At 32.0% G+C, this 16,448-nt stretch overlaps 2 protein-coding genes across 2 annotated transcripts; one reads left to right on the top strand and one right to left on the bottom strand.

Moving 5' to 3' along the window:
* LOC129298993 (pathogenesis-related protein PR-1-like) lies at window positions 1-915 on the bottom strand. Its single transcript, XM_054937427.1, has one exon. The coding sequence runs from the start codon at window positions 848-850 to the stop codon at window positions 332-334; it is 519 nt and encodes a 172-aa protein (XP_054793402.1). The 5' UTR covers window positions 851-915; the 3' UTR covers window positions 1-331.
* An 11,328-nt stretch (window positions 916-12,243) lies between these two features.
* On the top strand, window positions 12,244-12,979 carry LOC129298989 (zinc finger protein 2-like). The gene has a single exon (XM_054937423.1). The coding sequence runs from the start codon at window positions 12,317-12,319 to the stop codon at window positions 12,824-12,826; it is 510 nt and encodes a 169-aa protein (XP_054793398.1). The 5' UTR covers window positions 12,244-12,316; the 3' UTR covers window positions 12,827-12,979.
* Window positions 12,980-16,448: the final 3,469 nt, after the last annotated feature.

The raw sequence follows: 16,448 nt of genomic DNA on the forward strand, positions 1-16,448 counted from the left end.
TTTTAGATAAATCAGATTCCATTTAGAAATGTTACTAGCTTTTACACTTCCAAATCAACCATACATAATTATATATAATTAATAACAAGACAAATATATAATATACAACTTAACTAGTAAACAAAGACCACATAAACCAGATCCAGCTCAGTGATTCAATGGAGAACTGAGCAAATATACTTGGATTTAGATCCACGTCATGAACAAACAGTTCAATCTTCAACGATACAGAAAGTATCTGGCTAACACATTATACATTTTCTATGTCTTTATTCCACTTCCGGAGATCGGGGACGGCGGCGGCGGCAAGAAAACCCAAACAAGTCATTGATCAGTAAGGTCTCTCTCCGATGTAGTTACCAGGAGGATCGTAGTTACAGGTCATGAACACGCCCTTCCCGCCATAGCAATTAATCTTAGCACACCCTACCCTTGTCGTCGTCTCCCACACCACCTGCGTATAATGCCCACACATCTGCCCCGCCGCGCATGAGTTTGACCCGTAATTGTAATACTTCTTCTCCGACACCCACGCCGCCGCTGCCTGAGCTGGCGACCACCCGGTGCCGCTGCCCCAGAATATGTTCTCGCCGTAGGGGCCGTTGGAGTGCTGGAGCGCGCAGTCGGAGCGCCTCTGGTTGGCGTACCACCGGGCGTAGCGAGCGAGCTTGGGGTCCCACACCAGCGGTCGCATTCTGAGAAGCGATCGAGCCGCATTCTGGGGACCCATGAACAGCTGCTTGGTTAGGCTGGGCCGTCTTTTCGGGCTGGGAATGGCCCGAGCGGGCGGCGAGCTGGCGAGGATGAGGAAGAAGACGATGGTGGCTGAGTAGGTGACAGGGTGTGTCATTGTGAAAAATTGGAGGGAGGGGCACCCTAGAGAGGGGGTTGGGAAATTATTATGAGAAGTGCTTTTACAGGCAAGCTTAAATCATGCATATATATAAGGTGGAACTGAGGATAGGTTTTTGGAGGATGGTAAGAAAAAGAGAGGAAAAGAAAAAAAAAAAAAAAAAAAAGGGAGGATATGTTTGGGAGTAATTGGGCACCTGAATTCAAACCTGTGAGGTGGCATGCATGTTCGATAATGATTGCCACATTTTTTTCTTTTGAGGGGCCCATCTCATGTACGGTTCACAGTTTTTTTGTTTGGACCCAAATCTACGGTTTACAGTTGAAGGGCATTTTAAAATTCATTGTTCGTTATCGTCACTATATTTCAACGAACTTGAACTGGCTCTGTCTCATCCGAAGATGACGTCTCTTAATTAAAAGTTAAATGTATTTAATGGATATATTTCATTATTTTATCTAATGTATATATAAATACTTATTCACTAATTGTTAAACAAATGTAAAGAAAATTAAATAGCCAAAAGTTGTGTTGGCTTGCCTTTGAGAGTTGAGTTCAGAACCTCACGCCTTTTAAGGATTTGTTAGGCATTTCAGAAAAAACAAATTCTCAAAAGAGTAACTTATATTAAGTGATTGTGTGGGTTCTTAATATCCTTTATCACAATTTTCGCATAGTAACAAGGAAACTCGAGAAACAATGGTATGTCAAATGACGCATGTGCAAGTTTATAGCTGATTCTCTGCCAAACGGAAATAAAAGTGAAGTTAAGACTACAAAGCTTAGCATATATGAGTACAGTGAGTTGGGTCGGCTGAAATTGAGTGAAGGTTAAGGTATTGAATCTTTACACTAGGCAAGTTAAATTGATTGAATTGATTGTATAAAGTATCAGGAGATCCTTAATTATGCACTCGTTGTCTATTTATAAAGGGTGATAGCAACTCACTTCTTCAATTTGCTTTCTAACACCTAAAGATAACAAGTAAATGCTTGTGCCATTAGGTTAGCTAATGGTGCACCCCTGGATAGGCATGCCGTCTTTCTCAAGTATAAGGATGAGTGGATGAAAACCGTTAGTAACTTACTATAACGTGGTGTCCCACCTAGCATATGTTAAAGCAGGTTGGCTAATTGATGGGCTTTCATCTCAAGGAATTGGTTTAGGCCCCGATGAACTCCTTTCTTATGTCCAGTGCCCCAAAGCCAATCCAAACAAGTTGTTTTAGTGACAATGATAAATTGATTCAGATCAAAAGTTTAAGACTCAAACTTCAAACTCTACATCTACATGTATTGTATGTATTGAGTCTAATCTTAAATGTTATATACGTTATTTATGTAGTAATTTAGTCTTGAGATGTCTACCTTTTGATTTTGGTATCTTAAAAGAGATTTCTGTTATATCAACAAAAGCCTCCTTCTCATGCTCATGCTCGATTACTCATGATATCAAAAAAAAGTTATATACTTGAAGAATGGTACACCTTAATTTCAATTCCAATTTCCAATATATAATATCAATATACACGATTGAATTATTATTACATTATACAGTATTTATAATTTATAACTTTATAAGTCATGGATAAGTATCTTTAAAATCTATATAATGCATGTACAGAAAAAACCTATTTTTTTATATTGTTATATAATATTTTAAATATTTATTAAAATGTTTAAGGAGCCCCGCCCTCTCATTAAATTATAAGCTCATACCAGCTGCAAATTTTATTAAAAATTTTTAAAAAATATTTAGTAGTTAATGAATTAGAGTTGAATGCGGTGCCTTATTCATAAGGTTGGCGTCTCAAATTATATATTCAATTTTGGATAGGTCTCTAAGTGCATGTGTGAAGATTGGCCAAGAATAATGCATATATATAGAGAATGAGACTTTTGAGTTCGAGAGCCTGAAGTTGTGGCGGAACATGTGAATGAAGCAAACTTTTTTAAAATAAAAGGGAAGAATATATGTTAAGTGTATTATATATGTGCATGCTGTGAGAGCAAGCTAACACTAATTATTAGGAGGCAAGGTGCATTGGCCGGCCGATTATCCCGTGCTTATACGGCAAAACGGCAAATATTCTCTTTTTGTTCATACTTGCTAGACTTTTTTAAAGTCTTTTTTTTAAATTATTTTGTTTAGTATCCTAGAAAGCATAGGACTACTATTACTTTCTATCGAAACTAATCTAAATCAGTGGAATAGTTGTTACTAACAATGATCTCATGAGTACTTAAGGATGTCATTGTCATATTTATTTGATACAACTACGTATTCACTATGTTCTCTTGAAGTGATTTTTTTTTTTATTCGTAAGATTTAAATTCACAATCTTATTTAAGAGGAATGATTGAGTTCCTTTTACTAATAGAATTACCATTAGTTGAACAAATTATATATTCAACAGAGATGACCAATTCAGTTTAATTCCAAAACTCTTATAAATGATTTAATTCCACTAAATCTATATTAGGTTAAATAAAAAACATTTTAAAAATCCCATTCACAAAACCTAAAAGCCACAGAAGAAGTCAATTTTTTCCTTAAACACTTGGTATTCTAGATTTGCCTTACATTGAGTTGAAAAATTTTAAAGTAAACTTGGGATCATTTTGTGTGGAAGCTCTACTACCAACATTGCTATATTTTTAAAATTTGAATTCGAAATTTTTTATTAAAAAAAGTACAATCTCCTTACCAAGTGAATCAATTTGACAAATATACTCCTGACAGACCGGAAATCATCACACAAATTAAGTAAAGTGAAAAACAGAAAAGGGAAAAAGAAGTTATTTGGTTGGGTCTGCTTTTGGGAATGAGAGATGGCGTGACCTTCATCACTGCCTGAATCGGCGGAGCCTTAATTCCCGGCTGAGTTGGTGGACGAAAATCTGCAACCTCTCCCTTAATCATTGTGTGCCCAATCTCCCAACGAGAACTTAGTCAATCCCTCAATTCTCAGTACCTCTTATATACTAATATTGTATCATAATCCTCTCTTCATCTCTCCTAATTTTATTGCTTTAGATAATTAATTAATTTTTGTACAATAAGAAACAATTGCCCCTACAAACGACATGTGAGCGTGAACGAGGGAGGTGGGAAAAAGAAAAGTCACAAAAACAAACTGAAGTCAGTGTTCTTTCTTTTTCTTTTTTGATGTAAACACTATACAAGGAAGAGGGAAAAAACAGAGTCTAGGTTGGAGCAATATATTTTATTTGTACACATCAATATGAAAGTTTTCTAAGTGAAGTATCAAAACTTAACAAATTAAATCTCCATTTATATGATGGGTATGGTAACAGCTAGTTTGAGAAGGACTCGCTTCTCTTTCCAAACATGAGATCATATATGACTGACCACTCTTGCATGATGATATTTCTTATTTTATTGATAGTATTTTTTAGACGGTATTGTTTAAACTAAAATATTCATTCGATATGATATTTAGAGCTCTTACTGATCTGAATCACGATAGAGCTCGATTTTTTTTTTTGTTTTTTGTTTTGCAAGCTTCTGTGAAAGGTTTAAGCCATGCAAAATTCCCATCAATTTAGTTGAGGTATTGAAAATAAAAAACAGTTTTTTTTCTATCAAACCCAATACTCCATATAAATGGTTAGATTTATCTTGATGATGAGCACCATCAGGGTAATGAAATTTAGATCATTTAGATTTTAATAAAATCTGAATGGTCCATATTTAATGGATTATTTTAAATTTTTATTTGATATTTATTAAATAAAAATTTATAAAAATTATAGAAAATTGTAATAAATTTTTTATCAACAATCAGGTCTAAATTTAATTTAAAAATTTTAATTTAATATTAAAATTTTTATATGTTGCCTATCTAGATATACTTTGTATAATACAAATTAAAAATTTTTAACTTGAAATTTTTTAAAAAAATATTTTATATTTTTATTAAATCTGTACCATATAAAGTACATCTGATTAATCAAAATATAAAATTATAAAAATTTTAATATTAAATTAGATTACGTGAAGTATATCCGGATAGTCAATATATAAAAATTATAAAAATTTTAATATTAAATTGAACCTTTCAAAATAAATATAGATTAGTTAATTATAAAAATATTTATTAAATTTTTTATAGTTTTTATAAATATTTTATTTTAATAAATAAAAAATAAAAAAATAATCTATTAAATCTAGATGATCTAGATTAAAATTTAAATAATTCAAATTTCATCACATAAACCTTAAATAGTTTCACCATGTTGGTCCACCAAACCATATCCATATTTTAACCCAAAACTTGCTTGTGGAGGAATTCATTTGAACTATATATCTCTTTGAACAAGGTTGAGTGAACTCTTCAAATCATCACATTTGAGATCCTTAACAACTTTTTTGAGTGTGAAGAAAGACGATGTCTCCATTCAAATTCTCTATTATGAGTGTTTCCGTATAAAGTCAATCTAATGTTCATTTTATACCATCATGTTGTTGTAACTTACAAGAAAGTGGCCTTTATGTTATAATAACTCTTTGATGATACATGAACTTTCTATCTTATCCCTTCCAATCCACATTATCCAATAAATCAATATAACGTTCATTTCAAATACGCACATACAAAGAGAGATATATTGGTTAAGCTAGGCTTGTATATAAAGGTCCAACCTCAATTTCTAGAATGTTGGTTCCACCACGCTTTGCAAGCAAAGAAAAATAATTGAACAGATATTAAATTAACTTGAGAAGAAAACAGTATTTTAATTAAACTAAATAGAAATATTTGGTTCATTGACTTAAGAAAAATGATGAGATCATTTTTCAGGTTGTTAATCAATTCCTTAATGCAAGATATGAACACCAAAACATGATTTATTATCAAGTCAAGATGAAACACATTCCTGGGATTATGATATGATGATTCATCAAATTGGTATGTTAGGCGTCCAAAATTATAAAAAAAATGAAACAACTTATAGGAAAAGGATTTTCTGTTATTATTATTATTATTTCTTTTCCTAACCTCATTTTGTATTTCACCGATATAAAAGTTTCAGAATTAAAAAAAAAAAAACACCTTCGGTGGAAACGATGAAGGGTATGATTGAACTACAGGACAGGATCGCTGCAGACCTGGGAAATAGGGCCCATTGAACTTTGCAGAACTGTCAAAACCCATACCCAATGACCCCTGTGAAGCAGAAACATAAAAGCCCAAAATTCTGGATTGAATATCACGGGCCCGACAAAATGACCCTAAGTTGTGTGGAGCCACGTTTTGAAGCAGTTAACACTTTCATCTCGATTTTTTAGAGGGCAAAAGGGGGAAAAAAAAATTCCTGTAGGATGGACGTGAAGTCGGTTGCTCTAGGCTATTTGATATTATAATTCCTGTAGTCTTAAAAACATAGTTTATCTTAACGTATATTTTTAGTTATCTAATTTCATATAAAATTTTAATTTAATCCCCTAATTTTATAAAATATTTTTTAAATTTTTTAATCTTAACGTTTTAAATAATTATTTTTTATGTTAATAATTATTATTTAAAAAATTAAACTTAACATGTCATCATTTAATAATATTTTATCAATATTTAAAAGTTTAATGCAAAAAATTTTCGTGACAAAATTAATAATGTTAGGGTTAAAGGATTAAAAAGCTACTTTATAAAATTAAAAAAATAAAACAAAATATTGTATAAACTTAAAAGACTATAAAAATATATTTTAGCTATTTTTCAATATATAATAAGTTCATCAAAGAGCATTGTCAAAAGCCATGGCTTCTTATACATAAAAAAGCAATGACTTCTTTAATTTATCAAAAGAAAAAAACGAGGGCTTACTTATTTCTATTTTTTATTATAAATCTTGAAAAGAAATTTTGTATTATCATGAACAATTTGTGACCATTTATAAGTAATTATTTCATATAATTCTAGAAAGTTAATTTGATTGATGAAATGAAATAACTTTCGGTCTGGCAAAATTTAAAAAAAATATATATACAAGCCTTCATTGAATTTTGTTAAAATTTCACTCATCTTCTCTTAAAACAAAATTTATTTTATATACTTTGGTTTGGTCTTAATCTTTTGGTTGCTAAAATATCCTCATCGGTTAACTTAAGTACATATTTTTTTAAAAAAATAAACTATTTAATAATGCTAAAAAATAAAATGAGTTTGAAATATATGGTAATTTTTATTTATTAAAATATTTTATATATAGTTTAAAAATAGAGAAAAATATTGGAGAATGATAAAGCAAAATTGAGACTCTGATTTGGGCGCTTTTGCCCCCTTTGTTAAAAAAAAAAAAAAAAACTGACCCTCTGTGTGTGTGATGTTTACCCTAAAAACTTGTCTTTATATATCTATACATGCATGACATAAAATTTATAGGAAATTAGTAAGCCATGAATAGTTTAATTACCTCAAATAATCCTGTGGTCTTACAATATAGTTGTTATTAATGAAATAAATTCAAACCTGGCAAGAGGGGCTTTTTAACCTCCAATATTATCTAGCTAGCTAAAAGTTGGAATATTGGCCACACCTCATCTTCCAAGTGTAGACCACTTCTAGACAAGTCTTCAAAATTATTATTGCCGAGCACGGTTAATGAGGATTCCATCACTGGAACGTGGTGTGTGTATGTTTCTTTGAATCTGAGAAACAATATGAGGTTTATGGGTTTCATCATCAATCACCATTACATGTCATTTTTTTAACTACGTATATAAAGTTCTCTGTATATAAGTATGGACGATACGTGACACTTACAGATCATCATCACTACGAAAAAAAGGAGGCATTTCCCGGAAAGTATGTAAGCACTCACGCTAGTCGCTAGAGAATAGAGAGGTCTTCATCGATGTGTGAAGCATAACAAATGTATATATTCTACGGTTTAGCTGAGTTTTAGCCTTAGGTGTTGTCTGCAGAATGTATGTCAGATCAACGAATCTCTAGCTTAACTAGATCTGGTGAATGTTCTAATAATCTGTACGTACTTTGTGCCTGTGTGTTTAAGAAGCTATAGAAATAATAGAAACAATATGTTTCCATTTCAGTTTCGGTCTCCTACAGGAACATCCTAGTGGATTAATTATAGATATTGTACAGTTAAGCACTAGAATTAATGTCCCTCTAGGGTTTGAACTTTGAAATCTTACAGCAGCATATGTAGTGTTCTTGGTTCTTTGTGTCCTGTGATCAGTAGACAAGGCTCACTAATCATAGCTGATCTTATCATCCCCCAATCATAGTTTTATTATTAATTAAGTTCTTGAAGCTGCGTACCTTGTTTCCTCATAGGATATATATATAATATAAACAATATCGACGTGTTCGAATTTTATTTATCTGCTACAGCACTTTTTAAAATCCCATATCCCATGTGCTTGGTCCAGTCCACAAAACATGTTCAGAGATAGAGAGAGAGATGAAAGATCCATGTGTGTGTGTGTACAAGTGTATATATTTATATTTATTGATGTGTGTGTCTATATTTATATGTATGGCATCATATGTAAGAAACAGGCCATCACAAGTGTTTCTCTTCCAACTACCTCGATCTGAGTATGTAATTAATTTGATCTCTGAAGGACACACACATCCACAGACACACTAGCCATACATATATATATATATATATAGTTGTTTTTTTGGAGCATTAATTGGACATTTTTTTGAAGGAACTATCAATATAAATATTTAGATCATTGAATGGAAACTAATGAACAGTCATTCTTCGATTTATTTTGGTTGTATCTGAAAATGCACATTAATTCATGAATGAAACATCAAGACAAGCTAAGTGAGAATACTTGAGTGAGAGCTGGCATTAATAATTGCAATTATTGACTGATGAATGGAGCCAAAATCACTAGTCTTAAATACTTTTTATTTCAAGTGGTGACAAACATGTATGGCTTGTATATGTATAATAATATAATTTAGCTGAATCAGTATGGAGCTTTAGTGCATAAGTTCATGAGCTAGCCAGCACAATTTCAAACTTGTGTAATGATTAATCCGAGTCACTGTTATTTAAATAAATTAACGTCCAATGTCTTCTGGTCAGATGGTGAGCTATTAGATAGGGACACTTAATAAGATAGAGATTAAGTTTAATCATGTTCATTAATTTGGTCTAGTCAAGGTCGATTATCCTGGCCAGTCTGCAATGCCAATTTTAGAAATTGGATGGAACGGAACACTGCATGACTTTCAAGTTTGCTTCAGACCTTGTTAATTATAAGGTTCATGACTAGCTTTTATTTTTTGGTATTATTGTTCGTATGATCATATCCAGGATCTGTCAGGGTTAAGTTCTTTCCTAAAATTATTTTAATGATGCTATATATATTTTAAATTTATATCATTTTGGTGTATCATGCGTGAGCCTCTGGATAACTCTTAGAATCCCATGACAACATTGACAAGGACTATAATTATATGTTTCTTAAATATGAGTACATATGGTGGGGAGAATGACACAAAAGGACCCTGGAAGTGATGCTATGTTGATGGATCCATTCTTGTAAATGGTAGTAGTGGATGTGGTAAAATCATTTGAGACCATCAAAGAAACTAGATGAAAAGATATAGCTGTAAGCTTACAAATGTTCCGCTTGTGATAGCAGAATTACTTGCTATCATTCATGGATTATTTCTTGTTGGAATGATGGCCTATGTATAGTTAACATATGTTGTGATTGCATTGAATTAATTATTTTGATTGTTAAAGGATGTGAACCTTCACACTCCTTTCAGGATGTAATAAGAGATGTTCCTTTTTTTGTTTCACAAGAATTCAAGCATACTCATTCATTATGTTAGTAGAAGCTCTAATACCTATGTTAAGCACCTTGCTAAGATATCTCAAAGATTAGTTGTTAGCTTTTATACTTTTGATCTTCTCTACCTTTATCACAAGAAGCGGTGGATGATGAGAGTGATTTAGTAGGTTATATATCATTAATGTAATCTCATTTTAATTATGAATGCATTTCTTTAGTTTAAAAAAAAGGATCTTGAAAGGAAATTAATTATTTTAAAGGATCATAAATTTTTTAAATTACAAAAAATGACTAAAGTTTTCAAAAAAGAACTAATGGACAAAAATGCCCATACATGCATGATTGACACATAGCTTGGTCACAAATATCTATCTACAAAGGAAATATAACAATTTAACTTCAAGTAATTTGATGCTCTCTTATTTTTCTAATTTACAATTTTATAACCATTAATTTATAAGTGAGAATTGTCATGTTATTTGAAGGGCTTACTGCTGATCTATTGCTTAATTTTGACGATCAAATCACTAAAAGACCTTCAGCCCTTGTTTCGGTAAATCTTTTAATTTTAATATTGAATTAATTCAATCATTTGGTCCGGCTCAAATTTCATTTCCCTTTTATAAATTCAAAAAGTTTAATTTACAACTCATTTGCAACTAATTTTTCATTATTTATAACTAAAATTCAAACTAAGGTTTAAGGATTTACAGAACTTCTACAATTTATAAGTCATTTGCAAATCTTTCTAAATTTGTAACTAAACTACGTGTCAACCATATAAGAGTATTTTTTTCTATTTAATTTTTTTAAAAAATTGGTCTTGCTCTGTAATTTTAAGAATTATTCATGGTTCTTCATAATAATTAATTTTGTTTTATCGTCCTCATGCGTCATTCTTCCTATATGATATATGGGCCGTACATGGGCTTCTTAGGTAATATCTCTCATTTTATTTAGATATTTTATTTTAAATTATTTTTAAATTTTTAAGTTTAGAATGTTATTTTTAAATTAACCTATTTTTGCTATATTTTTTAAATTAACTGTTAAAAGTTAATTTGAATCTGATTCCCTTTTTAATAACAAAATTATCCAAACAATGCATAAATGATGTATATCTTTTAAGACATGCACCAAATTTTATTCAGACATATGTATATAGTTATATTAATATATGCACTAATGAATAATTACTAAGAACATCTCATCATAATAAGATAATTTTTACAACATAAGCACAAATGAATTCGAATCAATTAAATGATGACTTATAATGATTTAAAATTTTATAGTCTGGCCTCAAGATCTTTTGTGGATTTGATCCGGGATTCACTCAAGCGACGAATCTCCCTCTCCGCTTGATCGAGCTGTGCGACAAGGTTGAAGAGCTGATCCCTAGAGCTAGCAGGAAGGGTGAGATTGACATGCCTTTGGCGCCACTTTCACCCTCCCCTCTGCATGGGGCCATCATCATGCTGAGGTTCTCTCCCCACCAGAAGTGAAAGCAAAACCAAAAAACAAGAATGAGAAAATGGACTCGCGACCCACTCCCAACCAAAAAGCCAACTAAAGAGTAAGCGGGTTATCGACTGGCGTTTTGTTCAATTAGTTGAGAGAGTTGAATTAAGTTATTTTAGAGTTTTAAATTCAAATCATGAAATGTGCAACTGCATTAAATAAATATGTCAAACTCAACTAAAGTTTATCTTATTTTAATGAAAACAAGATTTAATTTCCTATTTCAAAGATTCAGACTAAAAAACTTTTATTCACTCACCATATATATATATATATATAATATCCAAATTGCACTTTAAAAGAAAAAATATAACTTTAAATCTCTATACTTTGCTCGAATTTTGCTATTTTGCTATAGGTCTTTACACTTTTTGTTAGTATTTTAGGTTCATGTAATTTTTTTTTTGTTCTGAGGGTCTTCATGAGCGGTGTTATAGAGATCTAAGGAATAGATAGAGAAAAGTGTAAGGATTTAAAATACAAAAAAAAAAAAATCAAGTTCCTATAACAAAACTAGAACAAAATGTAGGGATTTAAAGTTATATTTTTCTTAAAAAAATTATATGAATTTCTTTGAGGCATTTAATTAAGAACATCCAAAATAAATAGTTATACAACTGAATACATAACTACTGATACACGACCAACTTAATCTAAAAGTAGCCGCAACTACCTTATGTATATCTTGTGGCTAATTAATTAGATGCCGATATACCCAACACTAACATATTATGTCCAAGACAAGATCTAAGATGAAAAATTCAACTATATCCCCATATTAATTAAATTTTAATATTGTTGATAATGTGTTTTGTGCGTGTATATATATGAAGTGCCTTCGTGTTATTAATTTTTCTACGCCGTGGACCGACAAAGGATTGTATCCGTGCCATTAATGAAGGGGACAACCTCTTTGATTCCCCACTCATCTTGCAGATACATGTGTCTCTCTCTCTCTCTCTCTCTCTTTGTGATAACATCTCTTCTTCACTCATAATATTACTCATCTGTGTGCTTCTCTTTATACTGCACCAATATAAAAAACCCTTGTATATATCACCCTACTCACTAATCTCTTTCTTTTCATATCTCTCCGTTCTGTAAAGTAAAGCATCGATCTCCCTCTCTCAGCCACCATGAGTTTCCACCCAAATACTTCTCTTCACTTGAATATCCCAGACGACAATAATGCTCCATTACTGAATCTGAATCTTCTTCTTGAACCTTCCTCTTCTTCTGCTTCTTCATGTTCAATTACAGCTTCCAATTCCAAGGAGCCCAGGATTTTCTCTTGCAATTATTGCCAGAAAAAATTCTACAGCTCTCAAGCTCTAGGAGGTCACCAAAACGCTCACAAGCTTGAACGCACCCTAGCCAAGAAAAGCAGAGAGCTACTAAGCAGTTCGATTTCTTCCATGGAACCTTATCACAATAACAGTGGTGGATCGGCAGGATCGGACCACCAGCACCACTTGAGCTTCAATGCATCGAACCATCTTAGCAATTGGGTCAGGTCGTCGCAGGAGGCGCTGGGCGTGTTCGTGAACCAAGGTCACGGCGGAAGGACGACGAGAGATTTTAGCTATGGTTCCAAGGAAATTGTTCAGGAGGATATTAGCCAGCTTGACCTCTCATTAAGGCTGTAATGAAGTTCATGATATGTGGGAAAAGCGCTATTGATGATGATGATGTGTGTTACCTTTATTATGGTTAGTACTTACTTGGCTTGTTTGTTTCTATATTGTAAGCACATATGGGAGAATTTTATGTATTATTGAAACATATATAAGAGACATATTCTTTTAGAGATGGAGAGACGTTTGGTTGAATAAAAGCAAGCAACAAAACAAAAGTAAGAGGCCCCATAACACAGGTTATTCTATTATATATGATGATCGATACATATGTGTGGGCTTTTGGTTTTATAACAGTTCCATTCCACTATACATAGTTTTAAGGAAGATTCCGATAAGTCACATTTGGCGTTAATAGGGTAATAACAACAGTGAAGACGCACAATAATGATCAAAGCTTGAGGAGTGCCCACAATTGCATAGTTATGGAGTCATGTGGAGATGGTCGGTCATTGCATAGGATCTGTTTCCCTTTCCCCTTGCAGATACAGCATATCAACTATATATAGATCCAACCACTAATGCATTATATATATAAATACACACACGAGAAGTGATTGGTGTATATATCTGACATGCTTACGTACATGTTCATGCAATATTTTGTTCAAAAATTTACTTCTGCATATTTCTCTCTTTTAATTAATTAATGCATTAAAGAACCAGAACTTGATTTATTGTTGCAGCTGCGAGTTGTGGTGTTTAATCTCCTTGTCTCTGCTCTCTGTGGATAAGCTATTTATCATGTGTTTGCTTTGAACCCACCAAATATAGGACCACGTAATTCAGAGGTGTTTTAATTTCAAGCATGCTCATGTGAGCTCTTTGAAAATTCAAAATTCATTATTAATATCTGCTTCAGGGAGCTATCAGAGTTCTTGAAAGCAAATAATTCTTGCTTTTGGGAGTTATAATGAGTCTTTTACAAAAAGAAGTTGTAAAGGAAGAGGAAAACAGGTGTCAAATATAATAAGCCTAAGCTAAAGTTAGATATCACCAGCAAAATTCATCTGGCCAATGAAATAATGGCCTTGAATGAACTCAGCAGAGTCATGTTATACTTTTGCCCAAAAGAGTTTTTTGTTGAATTACAAAATATCAATAGATATACTAGATGTTTTCATGCATCTAATTAAGTTATCTTATTCAATATTCTACAACATAATATCGTGGATATAGAATGAAAAATCATGAAATTAAATTTTAAGGGAAATAACCATGGAAGTGTCATGGCTATCGACTGGGTGATGTTTTAGGGTCAGGCTTCTCTCTTGATCTTTTCCAAAATGTGCACATAAATAAACATGCTTTGTGTGTATTTGAAGGGATAAGACCACTTGATTATGATATAAAATTTGGACCACTGCTTCTCTTGTAATATAAAAAATATCATATGTTTACAAAGGTTGAAAATACAAATTAAAGTGGCTACTTTGACAACAAATTTCATGATTCTAAATTATTTGAAAAATAATTAACAAAACCGGTTAAAAATAGTTTGAACTCATCAAAAATTTTTTCTTTTACATCTCTTAATTTTTTGGAAATGAAATTTTTTATATTTATTTATTTATATATATATCTATAGAATTTAATCATTAGCTTTGTATAAAAAATTGTGTATATATATATATTTTAAATGCATATATTTATTTAATTATAAACTATTATATATCGACACCTTATATATATTTATTTATTAATATGATCACTCCAACGACCTAATTAAAATAATTGCAAATATTAACATTTGATATGAAAAAGTGTAAAGTTAAAAATATATAATCAGAAGAGGAAGCAGAGAAAATTGAATCAAAAGGAAGGAAATGATCCACAGAAGATGCATGCTGTAATCCCTTAATTCTGCTGTTTTCACACAGTAAGAATGGTAAGGAAATGACAGTATTGTGTGGATATCAAATGCATCCAATTTCAAATAGTAAAGTTACTGAGCCAAGACATATGCAACAAATTTAAACCAGACAAGGATTGTTACCAAGTACCATGAAAACCCTCATTGTGGGTACGACATGGTCGGCCATAATCACAAGTTATAGGGATAGTGCAAATATTAGGTGCCTCTTTAAGGTTATAATCCTAGCTAAGCTAGTCCTCCATCACCACTTGATGACCCCCCCTCCCTCTCTCAGTTTAGTTTCAGATAATAATAATCTCATCATCAATCAGATTATCTGTATTTCTTCGTGCTTCTGTGGTCCATCCATTAGTTCTTGACTATAAGACTAGAGCTCCAATACGAGTCCTTCATGTGGGGCACTAATAATGAATGTGGGAGAATTCTAGCTATATAGCTTAGACTTGAGTTCTCTTCTTTACAGCTTTGGGTAAAAAGGAAACAAGTCTTTCTTGTTCCTGTTATATATATAGATGGCAACATGTGATTATTTAGATATAGCTTGTATATATGTGTTTTAGTTTCTGCAACACTATAACTTGAAACTTTTTTGTTTCTGCTAAAGAATGATAATCTGTTGAGTGAAACATCAGTAACGAAACAATTCAACACGCAACGGCAACTACAAGGCCAATGAATCACGTCCCTCGATGATTTTGCTTTTCATGAAGATTATTCATAAAGCTGTATCTCACTAACATGATATAAAAGTCATGACGACTAATAAGTGGCTTCTATTTTGGTTAGTCAGACTGTCATTATCATTTTTTCTTCATGCCAACCAATTTTTAGGAAGGCATGTTGAACCTCAATTAATTTGGATCGGGTCAAGTTAAATCACACAGATGTAAATCTTTTTTTGTAGTGAGTTTCTCTATACATAAAACTCAAATTTAAGACCTTAGCTACAGGAAACAAACACAGCAACATTACCCATGTTTTATAGACGGTCCCAAACTTGAATATAAATGGAGAGGTGTGATAGGCTATTTTAATGTAAAACTTTGTCAAATTTCACATCAATATAATATGCAATTTATATAGGTGATTTTACTTAGTGAGATAAGACTCGTTATTGTTGTTGTTATGAGAAACAAGCATGGAACCACTTGAACTAGCTATTATTAAATATCTGTCATTATCATTTTGTTGGCAAGAACCGTGTTCAATGCATGTTGCACGGTGTGAAGATAATCTAGGCTATACGATTAACCATTTTTTTCCTATATTGTAATGTACCAGCCGATATTTGGGAAAATTTTACAGTACTGAGTATGAGTACCATTAATCTCACTTTTGTTCCATTATTATTATACTCTAGTTGAGCATTGGGTTTTCAGTTCTAGAGGGTTCTAAATTTGAATCCCATTGAGATTGGGTGCATTTTAAGTTAAAGGAGGAGAATAGAACTAAGCTTTTTCTGCAATCGAAGAGCCCCCAGCTTTTTTTATTGGAAAAACACTACAATTTTTTACTGCAATAAAATAAGTTTTTTTTATTTTTATTAATCAGTGGTCTTAATCATTATGTTATATTTTATTATGGGCTTAGGCATTTATTTATCTTAACCCACAATTCAGAGAATACCGATTAACCCATTACCCATATGTTACATTCGTGGGCTGGCTCGTTTAATATTTTTTGGTATGGGCCTGATATTTTAACTGGGCCTGTGCACCATCCATTCAGTAAACTAGAAATTATTGAGATGGGGAAAAA

The sequence above is a fragment of the Prosopis cineraria genome, unplaced genomic scaffold (genome assembly GCF_029017545.1).
Source record: "Prosopis cineraria cultivar Desert tree isolate PC_DT_omini unplaced genomic scaffold, ASM2901754v1 PC989, whole genome shotgun sequence".
Taxonomy (NCBI): domain Eukaryota; kingdom Viridiplantae; phylum Streptophyta; class Magnoliopsida; order Fabales; family Fabaceae; genus Prosopis; species Prosopis cineraria.